Raw genomic sequence first — 16391 nt, 5'->3', positions numbered from 1 at the left:
AATTCATTTGAATGAAAAATATCCGGCATTTTTAGGGGACTAATATTCATGAGTGCGTGAAATTCGGTGCAGCTTGATTGAATTTAAGGGGACTGTTGGGCCTTGGAGGATGTATGTGCTCTTTACTGAGTCCCATTATAGTTTGATCGTTGCAGCAGGATTACACAAAAACAAATGATCGGATTTCCATGAAACTGTGAGGAAGGATGGAACAGAGAAAGAAAGAAGTCATTACATTTCTGGTGGATCCAATTTTCATTACTTTCTTTAACATCGCGAGACAGGGTGTTTTTTTGTAGCTGATCTTGAGTTATTAAAAAATATTTGTACTATTTTGAACAATACCATCAATCAACTTGAAACTACATTTGTTTGTCTTTTCAACCCAGATTAAAAGTCATGTCCGATTACGTGTGTGTATTTATCCGTGAATGCACAGCTGACACAGGGTTTGTTTTAATTTACCGGTATGTGTGGTAATGTTTTGGTGGAATCACATGAGGTTAGAGGTGGAGGCCAGTGTGTGTGTTCAGTGTTTTTCAAGCAGCTGCTACTGTCGCTGATCACCCAGGCGCCTCGGCCTCAAGGGATCATCGCGCACACACACGTGCATCCACAATTCTATTCATGCCTGGGGTCAGTTATTCTATCGTCTGCCTGCCCCTCCCTCACTCACCCACCCACTGAAACATTCACATTCACTATGTCCCAGTGGATGCATAAGCTCCGGCAGCTAATTGAAACAGGACAGAGATAGTAAATCACCAGGCTTTGGGACACACAGACAGGGATGGCACAGTAGTGGACATTTAGAAAACGTGCATGGGCCTAATTTATCCAGAGCTCCACATTCACACTCTTATCTTACTTGAGTGTCTTGTGACATTAACAGTTCAGATCTATTTTTGCAGCATGAATTGCTTCTTTAAAACTCCATTTGTTTTTCCAGTACTTTGAAAAAACACTTCTGGTCAGTTCATCCCAATCCTCTCCAAACAACGGCATCGCCACTGTCCAGAAACAAAGCCAGCGTGCTTGAATCAATATGCTTCATGCATGGTTTGTATTGGAGTGCATCAAAATTAACAAGCACAGCAGTTTAACACTTAGCCCACTGGTGGATATTCCAGCTTTTGGCGCTGCTGATTAAAAAAAAGCTGTGTTAGGCTGCCACTTTGCCACTGCCTCTCTTTGACCCAGGAGGGAATGCCAAGTGCCAAGCAGGTTTTTAAAACAGTGGAAAAAGGGGCTTTACTGTGAATAAGATGAAAAGATTGATCAGCAAATTAGGTTTAGCAATCACAGGAAACAGTGAGGCCTGTCAGTGTAACAAAATGCATTTTCTAACATTTCAAAAGGTCATTGAAGGACCTTTACTTTATCTGTAAATAAATATACATGTTTTCACAGTTAAGTTGCCAGGAAACCAGTGGAGACAAGTCGGTCACTGCTCCAGGTCAAAAAATGAATCCAGTCCATAATCAGATCAATGAAAATTTAAATTTTCATGGATTGCACCTGTAATCTAAGATAACCTTCTCCTGGCTCGTAGAGTGATCACTTACTGAGCTTTTTCTGTTCTGCCCCCTCTCCTCTACTCTTTCCACCCCCCTTTACGCTGTGATGATGTTTCTCATCCCCGATCGCCCTTCATTTTTCATGGGTTCTCCCCTCACTCTCTCCCATCATCCTCACTCTGCCTTTCTGATGTCTCGTTGCATTTCCATCTCCCTCCCTCTTCCCCCCTTTGTGCTTTCCCTTCATCTGCGTCTCTGTTCTCAGTTTGTTTCTGTTCACGTCTGATCATACGATTTGAAAAATCACTCAAATAATCTTGTTCACAAAAATCCCCCTCTGTCTTTTCCTCTCAGTTTCGACATCCTTTAGTTGCCACGGTAACAGGTCACGGTTTGGGTTGGGTCGTTGGCGTTCCTCCGATATCTCTGTCTCTGAGGCAGAACCCACGTCCATGTGGGAAGATCAATGAAAAAGACCATCCTCTCTCTCATCCTCGGTTTTTTACATCATACAGCGAGTTCAAACGGCTCGACCTCGGCTTATTAATGGCGATTCACACGGCTAGCTTTCTCCTCTGAGCTAACTACGGTTTTAAATGGCCTTGCGTTTAAACGAGCCTGTCGTTTCTTTTGTCCGTCGCATATGTTTTGCTAATGTAAGATGAATGGAGCACCTCTCTCTGGAGATTATGATAATGCATTCACAGGCACGGAGGGAAGGAAGCTTGTCTACTGGGTGGAGGGGTGGGTTTATTTGTGTGTGTGGGTCTCCTGCTGGAGGTAAAAGTAATAAAAGTGACCTGAGACATTTTGGTTATTGATTGAAGGCATTTTGTTCAAGCAAGACACATTAATTTACTGCGTGTTCCCTAGAGATTTATTTGGATAGACCCATGTATTCATGTGTGTGTGTGTGTGTGTGTGTGTGTGTGTGTGTGACATTGGGTTGATATGCTGGATGAATTAATGTCTTTTAGCTTTAAAGGCTGATGATGTCCATTTATTATATTTAGAAAACTGCATGCCGCTGCTTTTATGAGAATCATTTTCATATAGCACACGTTCTAAACCTGCCTGTTTGGAATGGGCTGTTTGTTTGGTCTTTGGCTTTCTTTCTGAAACTGTGAAAGCGACCTGCAGTAATGGAGCCACATCAAATAAAGAACAGGACTCAGTCCACAAATCCTGAAGCCTCGCCACCGCTGCTGCACAAAGAGCTGCTCACCTTACAGTTTGGTGAAGCTTGAATCAGTAAGCTGAACCCCGAACTGGAGAATCAGTTGTCGTTTTCATGGTTGCAATGTTGTCGAACTTCACTTGCCTTGATGAGTACCAATTGCCGCTGCTACGGTTCGCTGATCGCTTGTTTATTCACATTTTATTTATATTAAATGTATTGCTTGTCCAAATCCCATCAAATTCAACAATGAACTTCCTTTGGCCCTTTACAGCACACATGCCAAGTGTGAAGTCACATACAGAAAAATAGGGATTTCTGGAATATGACAGTTGTATGAGTGAGAATGATAAAATTACAGAGTTGGATTTTCAAGAGCGCTGTCACCGAATGTTACCTGATCATGCTCGTTACTCATCACACAAAGTGAAAACACGTGTTCCTGCAGGTCATCCAAGGATATAGACATGTTCACCTGTTAGTGTGATGATAAGAACATATACACAGAATTCTGGAATTAGATACGTGATTTTGAAATTGAAATTAAACCTGTGCAGGCCCTTGCTAAATGAGCTGTAATAAAAATACCGCCACAGTCATTGCTACATAATATCACAGGAGATAAAATAGTGGTTAAACAGCTTGAAACTATTACATTTAAGTTATTCCTCATCTGTATCCCTTGCATAGTAGCAGGATTTTCAGAACAGCCCCATTAATGACTCATTCTCTTCTCTCTGATGCAGGTTTCAACAACCTCCTGAGGACCAACGGTGGTTGAAGTTAAATCCTCTCAGGTAAGTGACAGATACTAATGAACCTCCTTTGTCTGCTTGAATTCAACCCTTATTTTGCTCTTGCTCTTGGTAAACCACTAGATGAATAAAAGCGATGATGTCATTTTGTTGCATTTGCACAAGCCACCAATCAATAACAACAATGTGTGTGTGACCTTGTGTATGCAGCTTCTCAGTGATAGACAGCATGTGCACTATGCACAGACTCTGGCTGGATTGAGTTTTGCCTCAATTGGTCTTTATCATATCAATTTCTGACAAAACTCCAAATATCCCTGTGTTCGAAATAGCACTTTTAAAAATCCATTTTGTGAATTTGAGAAGCTTTTCAAATCATGGCTGTAATTCAAATAGGGTTAGTTAGCATGAAAAGTGCTGAGTGTTGAGGTATGACTCAGAAGTGGATGTCACTGCATTGTGCCCTTTGCAGTCTGCACGTTATGAAATATACAGACATCTTCTATATCATCAAACATGTCAGAGAACCTAGAGAGGAGCAATATATTATATACACACAGGGACATTTTCCATTTGAATACTGAGCAGCCACACACATAAAGACTGTAATAATGTGCACAGATTGCCGGCCAGTATCACTCAGCATGCTGCATCTGCTTTGTGGAAAACCCATAAAACATATTTGTCTGTAGGGAGCAACGTCTTAGTAACTAGAGCAAGCCAGCGTGTGCAGCAGCCCAGTGTTACATAACGCACCACTACAATCTTTCCACCTCTCTTTACTATCATCGCTACCTGAATAGCGCCATGAGAGCACTTCACTTTATTACCCTGATCCATGATTTTAACAGTGAGTCATTATCCCAACAGTTTATTGAAGTGAAAAGAGCTATGAGTTCAGTTATTGTAGGTTGTCATGACGAATGTTTTCTCCTCCCTCAGTCTTTGCCCTCCTACCGTTCCCTCTCTCCTCTCTGTGATTAATCCTGACGAACAGATGGGTGGAGGAGAGAAAAGGGGACATGCCAGCTTTTTGCTGCGCTATAACACCGTCAATCAGTCCCCTCCCCCCACTCTCACCTTCTGCCCCTCTCCCATCATGCCCTTCTCTCTCCTGTCAACGTTTCAGCCCGCTGTGGCTCAGTCCTCATATTTTCTACGCAAACCCTAACGGTGGTGTCTGATCATTGGTCAGATCATCTCTGTCTGCCTTAATATTCATCAGTAGCAGATTAAATAGTACGTGTATATTCAGGGTCAGATAAACAACCTTTTCTAGTTTTGACACCCCATGAGCTTCCTGTATGAAAAGTGCAACAACACGATCTTCAGAGACACAGCCGGTCTAATTAAATGGAAAGATTTATAAAGATGAACGTCAGCCACAAAGGTGTAACAGTCCTGCCTTTACACAAACAGGCACACACACACACACACTGTAACTCATGTCACAATAAAGCCACAGAGTCATTTACCAAGGCCTTGTGTGTCTATCTCCTCATCAATACCTTTTACCTTGAAATAGCACCCAGGAATACCAATGAGATGTGGCACGTTTACAAGCCCGGCTGGATTTACTGCACGTGGCCACTGTCACATTGTTTCACTGTATTACAATGAGACTTCAGTGACTGTTAGTGCAAGGACCATTTATCATAACGTATTGTGTTAGCCTCCTTCATTCCAAACACTTTTCCATAGCTGAAGTGTTATTTATGCTGCGGTTAGGAGATGCGTCCATTTCGAATGTCACTGTCCACATGCTTCCTTGCGTCCTTTACGTTGGCATGGTTGTTAAGCAATAGATTCACTAGAGGGCAGCACAAAGTCAAGGGTTTTCGACAACAGCAAACATGGCAAAAGTTGCTTCTTCCTCTTGTCCCATGGTAGTCTTGTGTAAACTTTTGGCAACACTGCTCAAGATTTAGGGTGGTACTGCTCCATTTCGACTGTTTCATCGAAAGACATCCATAAATACAGACAAAATACCCACGCTGTGTCTAAGTCAGTGTACGTACTTAACGTTGAGCATAAATTAGCCTTTAGAGCAGCAAGAGCTCAGCACAGGGAAAAATAAATGCAGTAATTGGACGAAGGGTTTGGAAGTAACCATAGAAAACAACTGGATAGATATAAGGCAATGGAGAAATAATGACCGTGGGAGAGGAGCTGATATTAAAGATTGCTCAGTTCTGTTTTTTTCATATATATATATATAAATATATATATATGTGTGTATGCTTTGAAATGATTGACCACCAGTCTCCTTTGTTACATCCAGATATTGTTAACAGACGTCTTTGTTTTCCTTTAATTTTTCTTCCACATTTGCAGAAATGCAGCCACACAGAAACACATGCCCATATGGATTTAACCAGCATGTCCCTCTTCTCTGGCTGAGCCCAGAGCTTTTGATGAGATGGCCTTAGACAGGCGAGGCATGCAGCTACACACACACACACACACATACACACAAACATTCATGTGCACATACATGGGCACACACCCAACACCCAGTCAAGCCCCCGGCAGAAAACAGGCCAGGCCATACGCCTGGCGAAATGTGTGCAATTTTCCAAATATCACAGCTTAATAGTTGGACGCCAGATGAAGCAAGTTTTAATGGCAGCTATCAGTAATGGCTTCTGATGAGTTACACGCGGCTGGTCCCAGTGCTGTGTTTTTGAGTGATAGTAGCTGCTCCTGTGTAATTGTGTTCTCTTGAAGGCTTTAGCACAAACTGAATTAACAATTTGAATCGCTGAATTTTATCAAATGTTCTCTACCCATATTTGACATAATCCATCTTCACCATCTTTTCTGACCAACAGTTTGTGTCAGTAGTCCTTTAGAGGCAGCAGGTGTGACTTCTCAGACAGAGGTACCCCCCTTCACGCTTTCTCACCTTCTGAGAGAGACTCGCTCTGCTTCTCGATTGTGCCTGGAGCAAAGCTGTTAACATTCACTTCAGACAAAGGCAGGGATGCTCACTTTCCCTGTATAGGGATAAAGGAAAAAGGAGAAGAGGAAATGACAATAAGCTATATCAGCATCAAGGTATTAATATCAATATAATTTACGAGTGCTTGGAGAAGCATGGGAATTCACTGCAGGGGGGTTCAATGTTGAGTTGGTTGGAAATGAATGCACTTATGCAGATGACACTTTCTTTTGACTATTGCTCTTGGAAGAAATAAAATCAGTTAGAAATGCACGGAATTTCAAAAACAAACTTTCCCACTTTGCTTTTCTATCATTACTAAGCACTGATGCAGTCTAGAGCTATACCAAGGCGAACTGTTGTTGCATCTTTTATCATCAGACGTGTCACCTTGTGTAGAACACCCCTGCCGTTTCAGCATTATCCCAGTGGTAAACAACATGGACAATGGCCCCCATTGGGTGGTTGTAGAGATACGACTGCCCTGGGCGCATGCTGACTATCAGCACTTCACAAAGCCTCAGAGAAAAGCATGCACTGGGGGATTCTGCGGATGGTGCGAGAAAAACCGATCCCGAAATGGGAAAGCCCCGTGTGTGTACATGTGCGAGCAAAAAGAGGCTTAGATGGTTTGTTTTGATTAGGTGGCTGTGTGTGATCCGGTTTGGGGGCTATTGGAGACAAAGAGGCTGCCAATGCTGTATTTTCCCTGCAAAGAAGTGGTGTTAGTGTAGAGAAAAGCTCCTCTTATAATAACTTCCAATTTAGTGCGCAGCTTCTGATGTAGTCAGCAGTTAAATCATGAGGCACTCTAAAATTAAGCAGTTATAACTCATGGCTGGAGAGTTGCTGGTTCCAATTTTCACAAGGAAACTTGGACAGGAAATGCAGGCTGGAGTGCTCAACAGCAATAGTCAAACTGTTTCTTGGCCTGGAATGTTGTGTAACATATCTCTGGATATATCAAAAGTAACACAAGTATGCTTTTACCTCATCCATTCTAGAGCTATTGTCTTTTTTTTTTTGTACCTTACACTCTGCATAGATTCACTTTACACTTTGAGTGTACGCTTTATTCCTGTTCCTCATATAATGTGTCTCCTTCCCTTCGAAGGTAATGAAAAGTGCAACATTATCCTCCTATTGTCTGCAGCATAGTTGTCCTTAAGTAAATAATACTTAACTCTGTACAAAGATATGAAACCGGTGTGAATAGCTCATCATCTATCACAGTGGATTAGTGAGGCAATTCAAACTCTTAGTTTTCCGTCCTCTTCAAAAAGTGCAGTCAAGGCTTTGCCCCTAAGATGTAGGGCCTTTTTCTCACCTTACAATGGGCTTTGTTCATCTCAGACTCGCCACACACAGGGAGAGGGAGAGATAAGAGGAAGAGGAGACAGAGCAGTCGGCCAATAAAGTTATCAAGTGGACAGATTCATAGACAAAGGCTAAGAGAAGAGGTTGGAGTTTAGCGCTCAGGGTCAGGGCCCTTTCTCCAGGTGTTTACACGGAGGAGTGGGACATAATAACTGTCTGGTATTTGTATTCTTTCAGTTTCCCATCCGTCGCTACATGCCTACTCACTCACTGTGAATTCTGCTGTATTCTCACATGAGTTGACGTGGACATTTTTTTCAAGGGTAGGCAGGAAAAGCTCCAGAAAAGACAATGTCAGTGTCAATCTTCAGTGAATGTCTTAATAGTGAAGAGCTCAACGTTCAGGTTTCTTTCAGATCTTCAGAACTTCATTGTTATTATATTGGACAGCAACTTGACCATATTGGTTCAACTCTTACGGCTTTCATCAGTATGTTGACATATGACATAAACTTACTGGCCCAGCAACAACATTTAAAGTCAGAAGCTACAGTGGTTTAACAGTGAAGTCTTCTTGAGAAAGATACTGAGGTCATTTGAGGTTATTGTTAGGTGTCATATCTGCAGTGGTCTGTGTGTGTGGCCTTCACTCAGTATTTTCAGGTTTTGGTTTACTGCTGAGTTCAGTTTCAGCTTCTTGGGCTTTTTGTTTCAACTATCATTTCATTGTGCAGATTCCTCTCTGTTGAAAAGCCACAGCGGAACAAAAAATGTGTAAAGTTGGCCTCCTCAAATGTCAGCAGAGCAAGCGGTCGTTCCAGTGGCTTCGCATTTAGGCTGCAGCTCCTTTCCGTGCGTCCGTGGGAACTCTCATGGCTCAGAGCTCCTATTCTACTGACCTGGTTACTGGAGACGCTCAAATTGCAAGAAGACAACTGGAGATCAGTGTGTCATGGTGCATGTTGCTCTTAATTAGAGTAACCTGCAAAGAAAGTGTAGTTGCTAAATTTTATTTTACAACTTGCACAGTAAGTCAGTGTGGCTTTTTTATGCATAAATAGCGATCTGTGTGTGCCGAGATGCAAGACAGCGTACGCTCCAGTCCGGTCGAGCTGAAATCGAGTCCTGCTCAGTCTATTGTCTCAGAAACCTCTGTCACTGTGGTTTGATGTGACTGCAGATGACAGTTTACATCCCTCCCCCTCATTCTCTTCCTGCCTCGTCCCTCGCTGTCATCCGTCAGTGTGACTCAAGGCTGTGGAGTGACCAACTTAGCACGCCGCTGCAGGGTGTGCAAACTGAGAGAAAGGAGAACTCTTAAGATTGTGTCTGTGAACTTTGCGTCACTCTGTTTATTGTTTTGATTGAGAGGCTGAAGTCACATATTGTATGTTAACATGTAAAAAGCTGCTGTATGCATGAGATAACAGCAAATTTTCATACAGAACATTAGTTTCAAAGTAACAATATGTACCCAAAGACAGCACCTTTACAAAGCTGTGGTTTTGTTTGACAAAAACACTGACACAGTCTCACTCTCACAGTACAATGAAATATAAGCATTTCAAGGTTTGATTGGTTTAATAGCCCCTCAAGGGTTGAGTGGTCGGGTCAGTCCACCTGCACTCTGAATTAATTTCATAGGTGCCTTTATATTAGCAGTGTGCAGCGGTGTTAAGGCTTTTTATATGGAATTGATGAAGACTGAGTATATGATTGCAAACTCACACTGTCATTATGATGCATTAAAATGCATTAAACACTGAAAACCTCCTCGATCGCTCTGCAGAAGATTTGTGTCAATTACTCTAGATGCTCAAAAACATGATCAGTGTGACAGTCATTTGGTTTGAGGACGAATCACAAAGCTGAAGTGAAATTGATTAAGATAGGCAGGAAGTGAGATAAAGAAGACTGGAGTTATTATCTGACTCCATTAGAGCTGCAGGGCGACTCTTTGACCTCTGGGCTTTGACCCCTGAGTCAGTTAGAAGAAGAACGAGGAGGATGAGAGATGTCCTGCCCACTAGCCAAAGTCATCCCACTCATCCTCCTGTGTCATCATCATTTCTGTTTTGTTCTTGATTTTTTTTTTATCTGTGTTCTACAAGTAGGGAAATGATTGTTTCACATTTAGCTCTGGGACAAATGTTAGGCTGTGTGTGTAATTGTGCTTCTGTGACACCATCATTGCTGCCAGACAAATATCTTCCTCCGCACTCACTGCACAGTGCAACCTCATGGAATTGCCTTTCATGATAGTAAATCCACTAACTGGGCCTCAAAGACTACATTTTTTCTGACCGTGAAACGAACAGGTCTGAATGAGTGTTTTATAGTGCAAGATTATGCAAATCGAGGGCAGGGATGAATTTCCTACGTGAATGTCTGAGCAGTTTATGGTCCTTAATGTGATGGCTGTTGAAATATGGAAATCTCGACATTTACACATGGCAGCTAATTGTACATTATCACTATCTGTGTTACCTGATGATACTAGATTTTAATTTAACCCGAGAGCAATTAATCCAACACTGCTTCTCTGGAGATGCAACCTAATTCAGACAGAGAAACTGAAAATTTATCTGGCTTAAAAATATTAAAATTCAACAGTTACAATGGCCCTCAAAAACATTCACCTGGATTCCCAGTAGAAGCTGTTTTGCGAAGCCGCTGAACTTTGATTTCAAGAAGTTTATTCTCACAGACACCTTAGTCATCTCTCAAAGCTTTTGCCTCTCTGATCTTTGTCATTGTATTATTTTTGTCGAGCCGAGGTTTCACCACCATGTTTTTTATTGTTTTGCAGACGTCTTCACCCTGTTGACGACCGTACCTGCTGAAAATAAGGTCTTCACCACGATGGATCCAACCACGGAAAGAAACATGAAGTGGGTGCCTGGCTTTGGAGCAATGCTATTGGTACTCTTGAGTCACGTGACTTCAGCACTAGAAGTGCCTCTTGATCGTAAGTATGGTCCTCACCACGGCCATAATTAATCTCTAATATAAGACAAGGTATTTCACTTCCTTCAATTAACTTTCAGGGATGCAGACATTATGCTTAACACTCATTTTGTGGGGGCACAATGAATTTTAGCTTCTGTGGCTTTAGACATTACCTTTCTGCATGTTGCATGGGTTTGGGTTTTTTCTAGTAAAGAAATGCAATTAAACTTTGGACGAACTCTGTTTACTTTGAAGTTTCAGCTACTTTTCTTGCAGTTCTTGCACCTGTCGCACACGTCAGGCAGGCTCAATGGAATGCTTAATAAGTACCTGAACCTACTGTTTTTTGACCTCCTCCACAAAAACTAACACCTTTTCCTCAATATTCTACCACTGTGGTACGGCGTGTCACGATGGACTAAAAAGCCAAAGTACTTGAAGGATGTAAGTTGGCTGTTGACTTCTAGTGTGGAGTTTTTGCTTTTTGTGTGGGATGGATGAGTATTTAGACGTGCATGCAGTTTTCTGTTGCCACATGCTTGTTTTGGAGTAAGTTGTCTTTCTTTAGATCGGGGGTTAGAAATTTTTTGTGTTTTATTTTGCAGTGAGTGTTTCAGTTTCAGATGACTCTGTGGAATGTGATTGTTGCTCGCTCGAATATGCAAAATTCCTGTGTGCCATGTTCAAACGAACCTTGTGTGACATTTGCTTCTATGCATGTTTCTCCAGTGCCCCAACCCCCCACTATAACACTACAGTCCCCGAAGGATTATATCTTTGATCCACGGGAGAACATCGTCATCCACTGTGAGGCCAAGGGAAAGCCGAATCCCAGGTGAGACGACCACTTTGTGTGTGGTTATCAGAACACATGCAGAAGGTCAAAAACGTATGTGGACGTCTGTGTCAGTTAACTACATTAGCACAGTACATTGATTTCTTCTCCGACAGCCAAATCGAGGGCCGACAGCTCCTGAAACATGAAAAAACTAAAAAATATATTCAAAGTATAAACTGAGTCAGAAGTCGGGAGCAAACATTTTCATGCTACCTCTGAGAAATTATAGATCTGTTTCCTGAGGGCAACTACACCTGGAGCGGTGCAGAAATATAGATCATCATAGCAACCGTTGTCATGGAGCTCAGTTGCTTGAGAGATACCTGGCAGAGTGAATTAGCCACAGTTTGGATTTGCCCCCAGTCTCTGAATTAAATCAGTTACAATCAGACAAAGTCCTGCCATAAAATCAGTTTATATTTCCTTAAAAATAGCTGCTAGGAACCTGTATAGTTTCTTTTATATATTTTATTTTGTATCTTTTCTCATTTTTTAATTTTGGATTATTCTTGGGGATAATGATCAATGATGATATGATTATTTGTCGTTCTGCTCGGTGTTAGCTTCTCCTGGACAAGAAACGGCACACACTTCGATGTCGAGAAAGACTCCAAAGTCCTGATGAAGCCCGGTTCGGGAACTCTCGTCATCGACATCAGTGGCGAAAAGGCCGAGGCTTACGAGGGAACATATCAGTGCACAGCCCATAATGAGCATGGCACCGCTGTATCCAACAACATCGTCATCAGACAGTCCAGTAAAACTTCATCATATTTGATTACATTATTTCCAATCTTATTTTTTCTTTAAATAACTAATTGACCGTGTGATGAATCACTATTTAGACTTCCAGCGTTTATTAGTTATAAGAAGTTGTGTAAAAAAATGTGATCAAAATGAAAAATGTTTGTGACTCACAGGGTCCCCCCTGTGGTCAAAGGAGAGAAATGAAGCCATCACTGTGCAGATGGGGGTCTCCCTGGTGCTGCAGTGCCGGCCCCCTGCTGGGCTGCCCCCTCCTGTCATCTTCTGGATGGATAACAGTGAGTCTTCTGCACTCACAATGTAAAAACCTAAGGATTACATATGTACTATTATATTGTGTATGACCACTTTTTAACTGTGACTTTAACTGTGTGCGTATATATGTGTGTATAGATTTAATAGAAAATAGTCTAAAGGTTCCCAGAAACCATTTTCTGAATCTTGTTTAAATATAATAAATTGTTTATCATTTCCACCTCTAACACTCTTCCCTCGTCTTTTAGATTTTCAGAAGCTGCAGCTGGACCAACGAGTGTCCCAGGCTCTGAATGGCGATTTGTACTTTTCCAACGTTCTCCGAGAAGACACCAGGAGCGACTACATCTGCTACGCCCGCTTCCCCCACACGCAGACGATCCAGCAGAAACAGCCCATCTCCGTCACCGTGCTCGACAGTAAGGCCAGACACTCGAATAAACCTCTGCCTTTTAGTTCTGACAGTTTTTTTTCCCCTAATTGTAAATCTTTCAATTCACAGTTTGTTGTCACTAATTCCATGTTTAAATAGGAACTTGTTTTTGTTTCTCACACTAAATTGTCTGAATTTGTATTGTTCCTCCTTTGCTCTGGCTATCCTGAGCCATGAGTAGAAATATTTGATTACAGTGTCACTATGACGTAACTGCATATTATATATAAAGTATTTATACAAATGCATTTTCACAAGCTAATGTATTTGTATAAACACGAAGGGGAAAGCTATTGTCAAGTAAAGCACTGCCTGTTTGTTTCCTAGGTTTGCATGTTCACAATTTTTTGATTTATTACAGTGGAAACAATGAATGAGACTGTGGCTGCTTTATACAATATCACTGAGTTCTATAGTGGTGAGTGCTGCTGAATTCCCATCAGCCCCTTCAGTGTGAACCCAGCCCTGTTTTTACCCTTTGGCATAACTGCACACTCACCTTAACTCGGACTCTCCCCCCTCCTCTATGGTTATATTTTGACATATACTTGTCCTCTGTATGTTGGTTTGTTTGTTTCCTGCACCAGGTTATGTTCTCATTCTATGTCTGTCTGCAGGATCACATAAAAACTACTGAAGTGATTTTCTTAAAACCTTTTTCTTTTCACGATTTTAAAACACAAATATTTGAGGAATAATGCTGATTGAGATTTTCGTGGGCTGACAGATCTGTGCGAATGTCCAGTTAAATGCAGCTTCAAATAGAAATCACGATCATAGCAGATTTCAATATTTTTATTGGGATAGGTAGTCCTTTTTTTTTAAAGACATTGTAGGACTAGAAACCTGCAACTACCATTAATTAGAAGGTGATAATGTGGATTCAGGAAAGTAAAAACATCTTTTACGTAAAGTTTAAGTAGTGTTAAATAAATATGACACTGGCTAGATATTTTTGCTTTAAATGAAAGTGTCAAAAAATGTGATTTGACATAAATAAAACTGACTACAACGCATGATACAATATACAAATTCAACAGCATCCATTATTTGCCTGTGTCCTAACAAAGCTCTGAGCTGCCTTTAAAGCTGCATGGCATTAAATATCAGCTAACTGCATCTCCCTGGCAACAGACACACACGCCGATCTCATCAAGCTCGCCCTCAGTGATAATCCAAGATGGCTGCTGCATATGTCACATTATTTTAACAGCAGTATACCTCCACGTTCTACAGCAGCAGAGACCCGTTCTTTTTTCTGAGCCCAGATAAGGAAATCTAAAACCGTTTTGAGGAATGTGGCTGCAGGGCTCACGCTGTATGTGATGAGGCATTACATTGTGTCTATTTATCAGTCACCCATTTTCTATCCCTTCTCTCTTCTCAGACAAATCACTTGATAAACTGTATATTTGACTCCATCCCTCTGTTCTTTACTCCTGACCTGAACTCCTCTCGGGGACCTCAAACTTTAAGTCCTCATATTGCGGCCTGGTTCTGATTTGGTCCTGTGTGCTCGTGTGTTAAGACAGCCCAGAGGGGGTGCGCCGTCCAGGGTTCATGATGCCTCTGGGCCCCACCAGTACCAAGATGGTCCTGAGAGGAGAGACTCTGGAGCTGGAGTGCATCGCAGAGGGCTTGTAAGTTCTGCAGCAATTTGTCAATTTCTCAGATTCAGGGTGTTTACTGTATTACATAACCAGTCTGGTTAAATAAAAAAATCTCATAACACCATGAGGGAATTTTCAAGACATACAAATGTTTGTATGTAGACTGAAACTGCACTTGTCTGCAGAGGCATACAGTCGTGGGGCAGTAATTATAGTTTTCAATATGTTACACATCAATGAGCTTCAGAAAAAGGCCAATACCTATATTTAACTGAAAAAACAGAATGCATAGTTAACACAAACGTATCTAATGCAACTGATTTGTAATGGCTCCTATAACAGGCCCACTCCAGAGATGTCGTGGCAGAAGGACGGAGGTGAGCTGCCGAGCAGCAGGACGTCCTTTGAGAACTTCAAGAAAACGCTGAAGATTTCTGACGTGAATGAAGCAGATGGAGGCAACTACCGCTGTACGGCCGCAAACAACCTGGGCACCGTACACCACATCATCAAGGTCACTGTCAAAGGTATGAAGATTGACCACCATGCAATCAAGTGCTCATTTTATTCCTCATTAAAAAAATATTTAAAGTAAAACCTTTTATGCTTCAAGTTCTTACATCAGCCTTTTATAGACCATATTCACAAATCATAGGGCCTAACAAGGTTCAACATGTGAATTTTCAAATGAGACGCTAGAATTAAAGAATGTTGCAAAAGGTTTCTGTTGATCAAATGACAATTTGATATGTAAATTGAAGTTTGATGAAGATTGAGAGTGGGATTGCTGCAATTGCAAAGAGGAAGAAATTTAACTTTTATCTAGATGCAACTATTTCTTCATCCCAAAATTAAGTACATCTCTCTGTGATTTTGTTCTTGTTCGTCCCCAGCGGCTCCTTTCTGGGTCAGCGCTCCCAGGAACCTGGTACTCGCCCCGAATGAGACCGGCATCCTGACCTGCCGCGTCAGTGGAGAACCCAAACCCAAAATCAGCTGGTTTGTCAACGGAGTCCCCATAGAAAGTAAGAAAAATGACGAATCCTCTTTTGCTTTAAGGTTTGAATAAATGTTCCTATGTGCAGGTTTCAATGTGTTCTGTCTCTGGTCTTGTGCTAGATGCTCCTGAGGACCACACTCGCAAGGTGGATGACGACACCGTGATTCTCAGTAATGTGCAGTCAGGATCCAGCGCCGTCTACCAGTGCAACGCATCCAATGAGTTTGGCTACCTGATGGCCAACGCGTTTGTCAGTGTTCTCGGTGAGTTAGACATGTAGCTGGAAATATATCATATCACATAAGTAGTCATATTCTATATTATAGTGTTGCAATATAGTGTTCATCAGTCAATTTTGACCTGGTAATATCCTGGCTTATATTAGACATGCTACAAGTCTACTATATCCAAAAATAATAGATTTTTGCTTTTTTTACTCATAAGTAAGAAGTGTACAAGTTTAAACCTTGTGATAATGCATCGAGATGACATTGGCAAAGGTTGTCACATATTTGGGTGATAAGTTATACTTGAAAAGACAATGTCAGGGTTTAAGTTTATGGTCAAATTTACACGCTTAGTGAGCGATACTTGAGACAGGAAGTGCAGATTTGAAAAATATTTGGCTTCTTCCTGCAGCTGAAGCACCGAGAGTGCTCACTCCCCCCAACCAAGTGTACCAGGTCATCACCAACAACCCTGCACTGCTTCACTGTTCCTCCTTTGGCTCACCAATACCAACCATCACATGGTAAGACTGACCATGGCTCGTCCGTGACTCTGAAGCTTTCCTAAAACCATGTTGTTACAATGCCAAAAAGCTACCAGTAATAT

General features: G+C 41.7%; 1 protein-coding gene across 19 annotated transcripts in view; it reads left to right on the top strand.

Annotated features, from left to right (window-relative positions):
- nrcama (neuronal cell adhesion molecule a) overlaps positions 1-16391 on the top strand; it is a 53346-nt gene that overhangs the window by 17052 nt on the left and 19903 nt on the right. For 10 of the 19 annotated variants that reach the window (XM_069519538.1, XM_069519525.1, XM_069519537.1 and 7 more), the window contains exons 2-14: positions 3441-3491; positions 10517-10675; positions 11083-11100; positions 11386-11491; positions 12058-12251; positions 12415-12537; positions 12763-12933; positions 13309-13365; positions 14476-14587; positions 14900-15084; positions 15451-15582; positions 15677-15820; positions 16197-16308. In XM_069519538.1, the coding sequence (XP_069375639.1) occupies positions 10570-10675; positions 11083-11100; positions 11386-11491; positions 12058-12251; positions 12415-12537; positions 12763-12933; positions 13309-13365; positions 14476-14587; positions 14900-15084; positions 15451-15582; positions 15677-15820; positions 16197-16308 (1460 nt within the window). In that variant the 5' untranslated portion in view covers positions 3441-3491; positions 10517-10569. The remainder of the gene's footprint in view (positions 1-3440; positions 3492-10516; positions 10676-11082; positions 11101-11385; positions 11492-12057; positions 12252-12414; positions 12538-12762; positions 12934-13308; positions 13366-14475; positions 14588-14899; positions 15085-15450; positions 15583-15676; positions 15821-16196; positions 16309-16391) is intronic. The other 9 variants (XM_069519541.1, XM_069519540.1, XM_069519527.1 and 6 more) reach the window with 3 other exon arrangements.

This window comes from Paralichthys olivaceus, chromosome 23 (assembly GCF_024713975.1).
Source record: "Paralichthys olivaceus isolate ysfri-2021 chromosome 23, ASM2471397v2, whole genome shotgun sequence".
Taxonomy (NCBI): domain Eukaryota; kingdom Metazoa; phylum Chordata; class Actinopteri; order Pleuronectiformes; family Paralichthyidae; genus Paralichthys; species Paralichthys olivaceus.
The sequence above is the reverse complement of the archived record's forward strand: the minus strand, read 5'-3'. Positions and strand labels throughout refer to the sequence as shown.